Source organism: Rhinolophus sinicus, chromosome X, assembly GCF_036562045.2.
Source record: "Rhinolophus sinicus isolate RSC01 chromosome X, ASM3656204v1, whole genome shotgun sequence".
In the NCBI taxonomy this organism is placed as follows: Eukaryota; Metazoa; Chordata; class Mammalia; order Chiroptera; family Rhinolophidae; genus Rhinolophus; species Rhinolophus sinicus.
The window spans coordinates 1,361,960-1,375,625 of record NC_133768.1 but is presented as its reverse complement, the minus strand read 5'-3'; the positions used below and the strand labels follow the sequence as shown (position 1 = coordinate 1,375,625).

The 13,666-nt window shown below is 38.5% G+C and overlaps 1 protein-coding gene across 1 annotated transcript; it reads left to right on the top strand.

Annotated features, from left to right (window-relative positions):
• Positions 1–2,437: 2,437 nt before the first annotated feature.
• Positions 2,438–3,127, top strand: SRY (sex determining region Y). Its single transcript, XM_074324067.1, has one exon. The coding sequence runs from the start codon at positions 2,438–2,440 to the stop codon at positions 3,125–3,127; it is 690 nt and encodes a 229-aa protein (XP_074180168.1).
• The last annotated feature ends 10,539 nt before the right edge of the window (positions 3,128–13,666 follow it).

Below are 13,666 nucleotides of genomic sequence, written 5' to 3'. Positions count from 1 at the left end.
AGCTTAAAATCAGTATCCCCAAAAAGCAGCGTTTGGGGTGGCACAATTTTGTTTCCCTTTACTTGTGAGCCTGTTTGGTGAAAACATATTTAATAACTGTTGAAATGTAAACGTTTTATTTAATTTTATTTTTTAAATTAGTTTCAGGTGTACAAAACAGTGTAATAGTTAGACATTTACACCCCTCCCCCAATCTACTACCCCTCTGACAAATAAATATCTGTTACAATTCCATTGACTCTACTCCCTATGCTGTACTTCATATCCCGTGACTATATATATATTAAATTATAGTTGACATTCAGTGTTATTCAGCTTCAGCTTCAGGTATACTCTGCAGTGGTCAGGCATCTACACCGTCCATGAAGTGGTCTCACTAATAAGACGAGTGTCCATCTGACACTCTATAAAATCTTTATAACAGTATTGATTATATTTCCTCAAATGTCTTTCATATTCTTGTGGCTATATTGTGGCTACCAATTCGTACTTTCTAATACCCTCACCTTCTCCCTCATCCCTACTCCCCTCTCATCTGGCAACCATCAGTGTTTTCTCTATATCTCTGAGACTATTTCTGTTTAATGTTTAGTGGCTTATTTATTCTGTTCTTTATAGATTCCACATGTGAGGTCATATGGTACTTGTATTTCTCCGTCTGACTTATTTCACATAGCATAATATTCTATAGGTCCATCCATATTGTTGTAAATAACATTTTATTTATTCAGTTCTGGGAATGGGAATGTTGTACCAGTTACCCAGGGGTTTAGGGGGTCATATTTGGACTCTGGTATAAAGGATCAATATTATAAGAACTGTTAAATATTGTACCTGGGACTAGAAACAGATTCAAAATCTGGTTTTGAGATAAAAATGATTTGAAACATTAAAAATATACTCAAAAAACCCATAAATTAATGATATGATGTTACAAAGGTAGATATACCATGTGCCCTGCTCCCCCACCCCTCCATATTTTCATGAAAAATCTTTTTTTAAAGACTCATGTCCTTTTCTTTTTTTTAAAGTGGATTGCCAGTTCTCTTCCTTCTCCAAAGGAGCTATTTTCACTCCTTTTGTTAATTAAAGCATTGGAGAACTATTTCAAGAAACTTACTATGTGCTGTGCATTGCTCTATGAGCTAGAGGCTCAAAAACAAAAACAAATTTTTTTTTAATTTAAATTGTACCGGCTGCCTTCCCAAGTGACTCCCCTCTACACACTTCATATAATAATGTAGATATCTGTAAAGTCTTATTTGTCTCTTATTTTTGATATGGTTACATATACATAACATGAAATTCACTTTAAAATTTAAAGTAAAATTCAGCAGCCTTAAGTACAGTCAAATGTTATGGAACAATCACCTGTATTTATTCCAGAACATTTCATTACTCCAAAAGAAAACACTGTACCCCTTAGTAGTTACTTCCCTTACATGCCCACTCCCCCTTATCCAGTTCTTGGCCACCACTAATCTCTGTTTATGTACTTGCCTCTTCTGGGTATTTCAGATAAATCAAATCAGTCAGTATGTGGCCTCTTCTGTCTGCCTTCTTTCACCAGGCTGATTGTTTTCAAGGTTCATCCATGTTATAGTATGCATCACTTTTTGCCTCTTCATTTTAATTTTGAAATGGTATATTCTTGTCTTACATAGTAAACAATTTCCAGCTTTTCAAAGCCTGCTTTGTGTGTAAGTGTAATGTAAACATTTGATTCTTTATTAAGATACCTATTTTAAATTGGGTTAAGAATATATTCCTGTTTTATTTTGATCTCTAACACTGTATTAGATGATAAGGATACAAATTATGGGATTCATACTCATCTTTCGTCTGAATAAAGTTAATTTTTGTGTGGTTTCTAATATTAATGTATCATAGCATTTATTGCATTAGTCATATTTTGTTATGTGGATTATATACATGAGATGCAGGCATCATTTCAACTTTATTTTCTTGGGAATTTTGGGATCATGCTTATTACATTTCGGTGACTATTTTTACTTTCCATAGGTTGTATTATGTGCAATGACTAGTTGTGACTCCGATGTTGCAAATGGCATGGGAAGTTTCCTCCCATTTTATTACATCAAAATATCTTATGACCGTTTCCAAATCTGCCTTCAGAATTTGGAGCCTTCAAAGTGGCAGATTAGACGTAGAGTGCATGTGCAGTTTGTTGTTATGGATGAAGAAGTTTTACTTGAAAATGGGTAGCTCGGTGGGTTTTTGGCTGACAGCCCTGGGGGCGGTTTGAGGGGAGGTGTTGGGGGCGGAGAAATAAATATTTTCATAGAAAAGTTACAGTAGGTGGAAATCTCTGCTAGAAATAAAGTTTGCATAGCAAGAAAAACTTCAGAACACTTACATCTTCGAATTTTGCTACCTCCACATTTGATAACGGTGCAATCTATCATATGCTTTTACTATGGTTAGAGAGTTAAACAGCAATGATCACAGTCCAGCCGCACGTCAACAAAATATCCTGGCCTTTGGGAAAACTTCTTCCCCACTTTTGGACAATCCTCGTTCAAATGTTCGGTGTGATACAAGAGGAAAAAGCAAACAGGGCAACCAGGACCGTGTCAAGCGACCCATGAACGCGTTCATGGTGTGGTCTCGCGATCAAAGGCGCAAAGTGGCTCTAGAAAATCCCCAAATGCAAAACTCAGAGATCAGCAAGCAGCTAGGATGCCAGTGGAAAATGCTTACGGAAGCCGAAAAGTGGCCATTCTTCGAGGAGGCACAGAGACTACGCGCCTTGCACCGAGAGAAATACCCGGACTACAAATATCGACCTCGTCGGAAGGCAAAGATGCCACACAAAAGTGACAAATCGCTACACGAAGACTCCTCTTCAGTATTATGCATCCAGGATCATGTGGACAGGACATTGTACCCCATCACATACAGGGACGGCTGTACTAAGAACACCCACTCACGAATGCGGGACCAGCTAAGCCACTCACAGCCCATAAACACAGACAGCTCCGTGCTGCAACGGGAACATCACAGCAGCTCGACAAATCTGCGTGACAATGGGGAAACTGGGTCCGCAGACGTTCCCTTTTACCTTAATTTACAGCCTGGACCGTCTCACGTTTATTTTCGATATTAATTTCCTTGCTCTCGGTAACAAAGCTCCTGTTTATCTCAATTTTACTATTATTTCATGTAACTTAATTTAAAAATAAGGAATGTAAACATGGCTAACAAAGAATTAGGACATTCTGAGGTAATTCAACGTGTGTTTTGGCTGCTTAAGAGTACTAACTTATAAGAAAGTATCTTAACACCACTGAAACTTGGAACTCAAGCAGTTTTTCTTTCAATGGAATGATTTTTATGTCTGATTTTAGTAGTTCCAGAGATTGGCCATTAAATACCTGCACGTGTACACTGACGTTCTTATCACCTGCCAATACAGGTAATAGAATTCACTCTGTTTTAAATACTGTAACTAAAAAAAGGAGTCCGGAGAAACACGCACGAAATTATGCTATAGAAGAAAAAAAACAATGTTGCACTCCCATAAAAACCTTAGTAGTGTCCAAAAGAGCCCCTTTTAGGCTCTCTGATCTTGGTATTCAGCTACTTTGCTCATCATTAACGAACTTGGATAAGCCAATTTTGTCTTTGGTAATTTATATTACCTATCTCCCCATGCAGGGGACAGGAGCAGGACGGAGAGGGTGAGGAACTTTTTTGCCATGATTTGCAATTTAATACCTTTACTTGGCACAATCTGTGAGCTTTGACGATGCTTTGAACCAATTAGGACACCTAATGAAAGAAAGGTCTTACTTAACTCATGTTCATTGTTATAGCTGTATGAGACTCATTGTTTTCTTCTTATTTGGAAAAAAAAATTTTTGTTTTAAACTTTTATTTTAAGTGTGTTTTTCCAGGACTCATCAGCTCCAAGTCAAGCAGTGGTTTCAATCTAGTTGTGGAGGGCGCAGCTCACAGTGGCCCATGTGGGGATCGAACCTGCAATCTTGTTAACCAACTGAGCTAACCAGCCCTGCAGAAAAACATCATTTTTTAGCAATGGCTAACTTTTAAGTTTATGAGGAAAAAATAGAGGTATAATGTTGAGAATATGAACTATTCAGATTACTGGGGTGGAGGGATAAGAGATGGGAGATATAATCTGGTTAATCTGATGACATGTTAATGAAAATTTAAACCAAAGCTTTTATAAAATTTGCAGATAGGCTAAACTAGAAAACCAGCAGTTTGCAAAGAAAAGCATTATATTTTAGAATAAAAATAAATAAATGGGCAAAATATAGAACATGCATCAAAATTAATTTCCAATACATATATTACAAAACTTTTTAAAAACAAGACCTCAAATAATGAAACTCAAATGCTAAAATAGTATATATTTTGAGCTAAATGTGTTTTTGAAAGCAAACCTAGGGTAAAAAAAACATTGTTGTTGCAGACTAACTTGTTCTAGAAACAATATTGCTTAATGTAAGATTTATGCATAATAAATACATAATGTAATAATCTTTTAATCAACTACCTAAATTAACTTGTATTTAAAATGTTTTAAATACATTAAGTATTTTACATATTTGTGTTTATATTTAAAACCTCTTTTCAGACATGTCCAGAAATTACTTTTGCTCTGACCTTCATCAGCATTGAGTAATTTTTCTTTTCTTGAACTTCATATAAATGAAAATACAAAATACTATGGTTTGTATTTTCCATTTGACTAGGTAATATATACTTCCCACTGATATAAAATGTCACTTTATCATACACTCATCTTTCATAGGTACCCAGATCTGTTTCTGAACCTTTGCTTAATTTAACAGAGGATGCTAATATTTTCATTAATTGATATTTGATTTCATGTTAGGTTACTTTAAAAAAAAGTCAAGTATAAGCTACATGCGCTATCATGGACAGATCTTAAATTTCCAGGTTTATGAATTTTAACAAACACTTAAAACTGAGTAAGTTACAGGATATTTCTTTTGTTTCTTCAACCCTGAAAGTTCCCTGTTCTCCTTTGCAGTCAATTTCCCTATCAATGGTATAAATTTCTACCATGAGAGATTAGTTTTGTATGATATTGAACTTCATATAAACAGTACCATACTGTACATATTTTGATGTATCTTCTTTCACTCGGCTTAAAATTTGTACAAATCTACCACATTTTATGTAAACTCTTCTTTGATGGAAGTTTGGTTTGTTTTTGGTTTGAGGGTTTTGTTAATAAAGCTGCTATGAACAGTCAAATGCAATTCTCCAAGTGGACATGTGTTTTCAGTTCACTTGGGCCAATACCTAGGAATGAAATTTCTGGGTTATGGGGTAGTTATATGAATCTCTGTACAAACCATACCACTTCATGTTTCTATCAGCAATTATTAGATTTGCATACAAATTTTGGAATTACTGATCTCTTAAATTTTAACCATAAAATGAGGTTTTGTAGTGATAATAATTATAAAATAGTTATCAACCTGTTCTTTATTTCCTGCTAGATCAAGTGTTCCCTTATTATACTCTTCCTTCGTGGAATTTCTAGGTTATACACTTGTTTTTTGTTTTGACTATCATTAGTGTCCTTTAAATTTTTCTATGCTGAGTTAAAGGGGCAGAAAATTCTGCCAGCATTTTGATCGAGACTACACCAAACAAAGGAGATTAACAACACCACAAGAAGTTGTTGTTGAAAACAAAAGGAGCAGTTCTTTGCTGATGTTTGGTAGCATTTAAAGGAGTTCTTCATATCTGTCCAGAAACTTTGTTAGACTATGTAAAACATAGTTTCTTTTGTTGACAGATAAGAAAGCTACTCTTGCCTCTCCTTTTCCTTGGAGCAATTCCTTTAGAAAATCTGTAAATTCTTTCTCTGTTCAGTTGTGAGATGTATGTAAATCTTTTAAATAGCTACATTGCATTATGACAACCTTTCTTAATGGCCTTCAAACCTTCTTTTTGAAATGTAAACATCAGTGAAGATAGTGCCTTGAAATTCCTTTGCAGGTAGGAGTTTAGTACAGGCACCTGGCCTTAAGCTGTAACCACAGTTTTATAATTCAGAGATAGCCAAAATTCCCTTAAAGATATTAGCTAATCTCAGTTTAGCTAACATTTAGCATGATTAAGTGTTTTGAAATGTTGGACACCAGTTCAGTTCAATAGACATAACTGGTCATTTGCCCACTTCTAGAGTTTATGAATTTTCCCTGTTGTCATTCAAAACAGAGTAAGAATCAGAATATTTAGTACTGATTTTTCATGCTAAGGCATTGAGCTTAACTTAAATTCTCTTAGTGCCAACTAAAATTCTTTTCAATTGTGCAAGGTTGTTTTTCCTTGATATGGCAAGGTAATGCTTCTTTTTATTAAAATAACCATTTTAGTTTGAAGTCTATTAAATTTTTTTGTCATGTACTCCTTATATAGCACAAGTTGCATTTACTCATTATAGCACAAATTGCATTTATTTTTGGTTTACAATCGAAATACTCTAAAGAAGATTCAGAAAATTTCAAATCTTGTTAAATATTGTTATTAATAAAATTATTTCTCCCCCTTGAGATCCTTTTATTTCATCATATCAATAAGTTAAAGAACAGAATCATGCTTATTTATAGTGGAGCCTACATGAACCTCGAATCATACGTTTTTTGTTTTCAAATTTAAGTGTCCTTACAATTTGATTTAATCCTCTGAATATATTCATTTACTTTCTATATCGCTTATAATTCACTTAATCATTTGACTATCTACATTTACTTTCAACATTCCCACCTTCAACTTGTCAGGCAGGAAATATCTGAGGGTCTCAAAAAAAAAAAAAAAAAAATCACTGAAGGCAATGAAGAAATACTCTGAAGGCAATCCCTGTTAATATAATAACAAAAGCAATGTTTTTCACACGTGCTTTTTTAAACCCCAATTGTAGAGAAATCTTTAGGAGAAAAAGACAAGGATTCCTTCTCTTTCAGCTTCTCCAAAGTAATTTTAATTTGTTTTTCCATAAAGTCACCAAAATGTTTCCAAGCATGGAAGTAGTTTAACTTTGTCAGGCTGTGGTGTTTCTAAAATGTAACTTGCCAATTCCAAAACCATGTCCAGTCAACTCCAATTGACACATTGCCAAGACTCTCTGCTTTTAGTGCAGCTGGCAAGCACCTGTGTGGCGCTTGTTTTCTTTTCAAACTCTAGGGGTGGAGTTCTTGGGGTTATAGTGAGTTTTGGCCCATTTGCCCTAGCATATATGCCGCCTTTCAGCAATTCAAAGTAAGTAACTGTAACATACTCATTTTTTGCTTCTGGAAGAAACAATATGGAATTTTAGGAAGTTTGTTGATTTGCTAGGCATTAACTAAGCTGATGGCTATGGAAGGAGCATGAAGGATGATAGGTTATACTGAATACACCGCTGTTAATTACTTAAGGAATTATTTGAATGAACATTTGAGTTCAGGTAAATTCAAAGGTTAAATCACAGTTCCCCTGGAAAATGAGGCAAATCATGCTTACTCTCATTTAGACCTTCATCCAAAGATTTTGCTGTCTGTCCTGTGGTGCGGCCTGTGGGGCCCCTGGTCCCGCTCCCCACATAAGAATGCAGGATATGGTGAGGCTAAAAAAGGAACACCCAGGGAGCCATAGATAGGGGAGTCATACTGCTATATTCTCTTTGGCAGCTGGGGGAGACACACACAGTAGTAACCACAGGATCCGCAGTCTGCCATTCACATCTCTGCCTGCCAACCAACCAACCAATCAACGCAGCCTCGCAGTTACATCAGTAGCCAATTGGCTAGCCAGTTATAGCTGACGGCCAGCCAATCACAGTTGATGGTCATTCACTACCTGAGCCAGCACCTCCCCACAGGAGGCCAAGAGCCTGGAAATTGCTTTCTGGGACTCTGTCCCCACACTGTCCTTTCTAGATTACTCTTTTATTTCGTAATTAAGAGGATGGTATTTCAGAATTCAAATCTAAGACTTCTATATTAATTAAAACTTTTTTCTTTACAAATAAAGCTGTAATTGAATTCAATTTTAATTTAAAAAATTGTGATGAATGATACATAGAAAAAAAGTATCTTACTTGTAACTATTGATGTAGATGATGTCAGATCTGCTGGCAGTTTCTGGGTATGGGCCGGAATCGTGTCTCATGAAGCTGAAGAATGGACAGAGACTAGGGAGAGACAAAAAGTTTTAAAAAGAGGATAGTTTATTAGAGGCAGGAGAAGAGGGTGCAGCTCCCGAGCCGGAGGGGGTCCCAAATGGAGGTGCCCAGTGACTGAGGGAAAAGCTCTTACTTTTATACCTTCCCTTGCCTGTTTGGGGAAGGGGGCTGGAAGCTTCTAATGGAATTCATCTATCAGGTTTGCCCTGTTTGCTCATCCTGAAGGGATTAAAGAAATAACCCGTTCCTATCTATCAGATCTGCTCCTTTGTCGGCCAGAAGGGATTTGAGATTATCTATTAACCTCAAGGCATATTCTCATATCTCTGTTCTGGAGCGAAGGAGACATTCCAGGGCCTGGAGTTTTAGGATATGGCTGCTTTTTTATTTATTCCACCAGGGACCTCCCTATCTACCTAGCAATCATATTAACTAACCTGTCTCAATCCCTCCTCTGAAGATGAAACTCTTAACTGCTGTTAGGCATAGGGGTGATGGCCACGCTGGCTACTTCAGGTTGAGGAGGGGCATAGAGACCAGCAGCTAGGGCTTGTCCAGAGGTCTATCTAAGGGTCCCCAGTAGACGAGCAGATCCAGATGAGGGTTTTGTTGCTTTGGAGGCAGTCGTAACCCGCTAGCAGAGCTCCACATGCAGAGATACAGCATAGACAGCAGCAAGAGATAATTCCTATAATAATGAATAACAGAAATATGAGAAGGGCTTCTTTATGCCCTGTTAAGCTAGGAAGCCAGGAAATAAGGGAGGATAAATCTAAGCCAAAGAATCCTGTCTGTTGTGTAATATTGGAAACTATGTTATGGATTTGTTGTATTGTATCTTCTATTAAATGAGAATTATCAGAAAGATTGAAGCAGCATAATCCTTTAAAATTTTCACATTCTTGATTGTGTTTGAGGAGTAGATAGTCTATGGCAGCTCGATTTTCAAGAACTGCTTCTCTGACTTGTCCTAACACTTGGCCCATGGTATGTATAGCCTGTGAAATGGCATTCAGGGCCTTTGTCATTGAACAAGCAATGTGACTAATCTCCACATTTAAGGCTATGGTCATAGCAGGTACTACAAAGAGAGATAGAGAAATATATTCAGCTGGACTAAATAAATGTATATTGCTGTCACAACTGGAATCTAGAGTGAGTTCTCTGTGATGTCTAGCCTGACAAGGTTTTTGGGGTAAGAAGACAGTTAATCTTCCTAGAGAGCAGGGTCCCCTGGTGCTATAAGCTGGAACATAGAAGTAAGCTATCTTCCCACAGACAAGAAACCATCCAGCAGGTAATTTAAAATTTGCATTGGCATAAATTGTAGAGGTGGTGGCACAGCAGTTAAGGCCATCATTGGTTGAAAGATCAACAATGGTTGGGGCAGCCAGTAAAAATAACAAATTGATCAGCTGGAGTTACAGTTCTAAACTGTATAGAGAACATGCTCATGTCCTTTTGGATGGTAGTGGGACACCAATTGTAGACATTGGAGTAAGATATGGGCTTATCAATGTATTGAAGGGTGCTACAGTTCTTTATATAACTCAAGGGTGTGCAAACTCCAACTAGACAGGAGGTAAAGGTTTGTTCAACATAATATCCTCCTTTAAGGCAGAAGTCTGACACATTTATTACATGTTTGGCTAGGTAAATCCATACATTTTCATTCCTTTGGAATGGTATGAGGTCCTCTGGTGCCCCATGTTGAAACATTATAAAGGGTAAAACTTGATAAAACATTATGTAGTAGTTGTTAAGGATGTCTTAGATGTCAGAAAATTTCAGAAGACTGATTAAAATATAGCATGCAAAAATAATACAAAATATTCCTAGGATCTGCCCAAGGCAAGTAATGGCATGGAGAAGGGACTGAAGCTAGGACAATACATGAAACAGATGCAGCAACAAAGAGAATGAAAGCAACAGTAAGGAAAATGAAGCCCCCTAATATAGTCTTTCTAAAACTGGACTATATCTTCTGAGTACTTACCTGTACAGCGCAGAAGTTTTAGGTCCTCTAGTGGTTGGCTGCAGTATGTAGGACCTTTGTCTTTTTCTTCTGTTTGTGTGGGTGCACTCGTACAGGGCTTGACTCGAGAGTGGTGAATCCAGGAGTCAAATTCTGGGAATTTTACTGGTGTAGGAGTAGAAGTATCATGGCGTAGGGTCCTTTCCACACTAGATCTAATGTCAGAGATAGAGAAGGAAGAGATTTGATTTAAGAACTTCATCTCCTGGATTAAATAGGGGTTCTCGATCCCCTCGAGGTTGAGCTTCTGATAATTGTTGATGGCTTTGCTCGAAATGTGCTAAAGAAGTTATATGTTGGGTTAGTTCTATAGTCTCATGATCAGTTAGGAGATCATTGGTTAAGAAAGGCCTATCATAAAACATTTCAAAAGGGCTTAGGCCATACTTAGTTGGAGTATTTCAAATATGGAGGAGAGTTATGGTGAGTAAAGCTGTCCAATTTTGTCTAGTTCCTTGTGATAATTTCCTAAGATGCCTTTTGATAATGTCGTTGGTCTTTTCTACCTTGCCTGAGGATTGTGGCCTCCAAGCACAATGGAGGTGATAGTCTATTCCCAGGGCTTTGGATACACCCTCGGTGACTGAAGATTTGAAAGAAGGCCCACTGTCACTTTGAAGAGACTTGGGGAGGTCAAATCTGGGTATAATTTCCGTAATTAGGGCCTTAACTACTTCTATTACCTTTTCTGCTTTACAAGGAAAGGCTTCAACCTAGTTGGTAAAGGTGTCCACCCAGACTAGGAGATACTTGTATCCTTTGGCTTTGGGCATATGGGTGAAGTCTAATTGCCAATCCTCTCCTGGGCATTTGCCTTGTCTTTGCATCACTTTGTATGTCTGAGGATGTGATAGGGGGTTATTCTTCAGGCAGACTTCACAAGATGTGAGAATATTTTGTATAGTCTTATGAAGGCCTTTTCCTGTGAATAATTTTTGAGGCATTTGTAAAGTTTTGTCCCTTTCTAAGTGGAAGGTTTGGTGGAGAGTTTTTAGAACTTTCTATTGGTTGGCAGCTGGGAGGTGTAAATGACCATCCTTCCTTTGTAACCAACCCATGGATTGGGCAGTGTAGCCCCTTGTCTTAGCCCATTCTTGTTCCTTTTGAGTGTATTGGGGTGTAAGGTGGGTTATTGACCCATCTCAAATTAGAGGAGTTAGAGTAGGGGTGAGACTTAGTTTGGCAGCATGTTAGCTGTTTGGTCTGCTAATCTATTGCGTTCAGAAATCTTATCACTTCTCTTTTAGTGTCCCTTGCCGTGTATACTGCTATTTCTTTAGAAAAAAGTACTGCCTGTAGCAGTCAGTTGATCTCCTGGTGATATTTTATAGGTGACACATTGGCAGTTAGGAAATATCTTTCTTCCCAAATGCTTCCATGGGCGTGTAATACTAAAAAGGTATCTGGACGGCTTTTTCCCCTGGCAAGCCCCCCCTAAGAGCTCCATCCCCTTATCGGAGCTGTCTCCCATGGGCACTATGGTTAGAAGCCTCCCTGTCAAAACAATGTTGAGCGATCACAGAGGCTAGGGACAGACCTCCCCGGCAACCTGGCCAGATTTCCCCCCAAACCCGGAGGCCTAAATAAAAAAAAGCACATGACCCCAGTTAGCGCTCAGTTCTTTGGGAACAATCCCGTTGAGCCCTCTGGTGTAATAAAGCTGTGTTCTCCCTGATCTCTGTGTACCGCTTGAGTCTCTCGGTCTTCGTCATTTTTCCGCAACAAAAGCACATTTTATATACTGGCTCTTTTTCTTTTGCTTAGCTCTAGTGCTCAAGTAAGTGCACTGGCTCCAGAAGGAAGGCTTGAGTGCTCTAAGATATTATGTAAAGTGACAACAGAATATATAGCCTTTTGTATCGTTATGGATACCAGGACCAGAAAGAACCCAAGCAGCACTCAGAGAGTTAGGAGAGTCAGCTTTATTACTCCGGCTGGATCAGCGGGATCCTTCCCAAAGACTGAGCCCCTAGCAAGGTTTTGAGCAGGTTTTTATGGGTTGGGGACTTCCTTGAGTTGGGGAAGGGGCCAGTGTCATCTGGTGATTGGCTCGGGGTGCGGAAGTGGGCTGGGGCTTAGGCTGGGGACTTCTCTCTCCACTCGGGCCACAATTTTAAGTTAGTTCCATATGGCAGGGAACCATTTTAGGTTAGTTTCCCCATCAGTATGCCATTTTCTACAAAAGAGCTCCCATTCAATAAAAAGTGTCCAATCTGGATTGTCTAGGGGTGTATCTTATAAATCTGGCCTAGCAGCATAGGTTTGTAGTAAAACTTGCTGGCAGTCATTTATCAGCTCCTCTCCTGCCTCAGGGAGGAATGTGGCTGGATTGAGAGAAGAACAGGTCTGTATTTGAGTTACAGGACCTTCTAGTAAAAGAGCTTGATACCATAAGAGGTGGCTATCTGTGAGCTAGTGACTAATTGTCAGTATTTAAAACTCCTTGAATGTGATGGGGGGCAAAGACGGTTAAGTCTTGTCCCATCATGAGGTTGGTGGCTTCAGGAACCAGAAGGGCAGACACAGCTATGGCCTGGAAGCAAGCCAGCCAGCTGTGTGCTACAAGGTCTAGTTCTTTAATTAAATATCCTACTGGTTGCTGTGAGGGTCCTCTGGGTTGCGTTAGGACTCCTAAAGCCATTCCCTTTCTTTCTGTTATATATAAATGAAAGGATTTTTCTGTAGGAAGACTTAAGGCTGGGGCACTTAACAGTGCATGTTTTAAAAGGCTAAAAGCTTGTTCAGTTTCTGAGTTCCAAAGTAGTAGATGAGTATTTGTAGTTTGAGTATCTTTAATTAGTTGATAAAGGGGGCAGGCCATTTCTCCGTATCCTAGGATCCATAGGCGGCAGTAGCTGGTAATGCCCAGTAAGCCCCTTAATTGTTTTAGGGTCTTAGGTAGGGGATACGTGGAGATGGGATGAATTCTGTCCTCTCCTAGGGCCCTAGTTCCTTCAGAGGTAATTAGCCCAAGGTATATGACAAAAGTCTGACGCATTTGGGCCTTGGCCTTGGAAACCTTGTAACCCTTAGAGGTTAGAAAATTTAAAAGGGCAATAGTGCCTTGGCTGATGAGATCTTCCGATGATGCACACAATAAAAGATCATCAACATATGTAAAAGAGTACAGCTGCTATAGGAAAACTCTGACAGGTCCTTACAGAAGGCTGTCCAAAAAGGTGTGGACTATCTCTAAACCCCTGACGGAGGACAGTCCAGGTGATCTGTGAAATCTGGCTTTCAGGGTCCTCAAAGGCAAAGAGATATTGTGAGTCAGGGTACACAGGTATACAGAAAAAGGCATCCTTTAAAACAACACCATGATCCATTTGGCTATTTGAGGTATTTGGTCAATGAGAGTGTAAGGATTTGGAACTATAGGGTGCATAGGAAGGACTGCCTCATCGATGGCCCAGAGGTCTTGAACTAATATCTATTGT

Excerpts from the sequence above, each read along its gene's own strand:
- SRY (XM_074324067.1), top strand. The coding sequence starts at position 2,438 with ATGGTTAGAGAGTTAAACAGCAATGATCACAGTCCAGCCGCACGTCAA.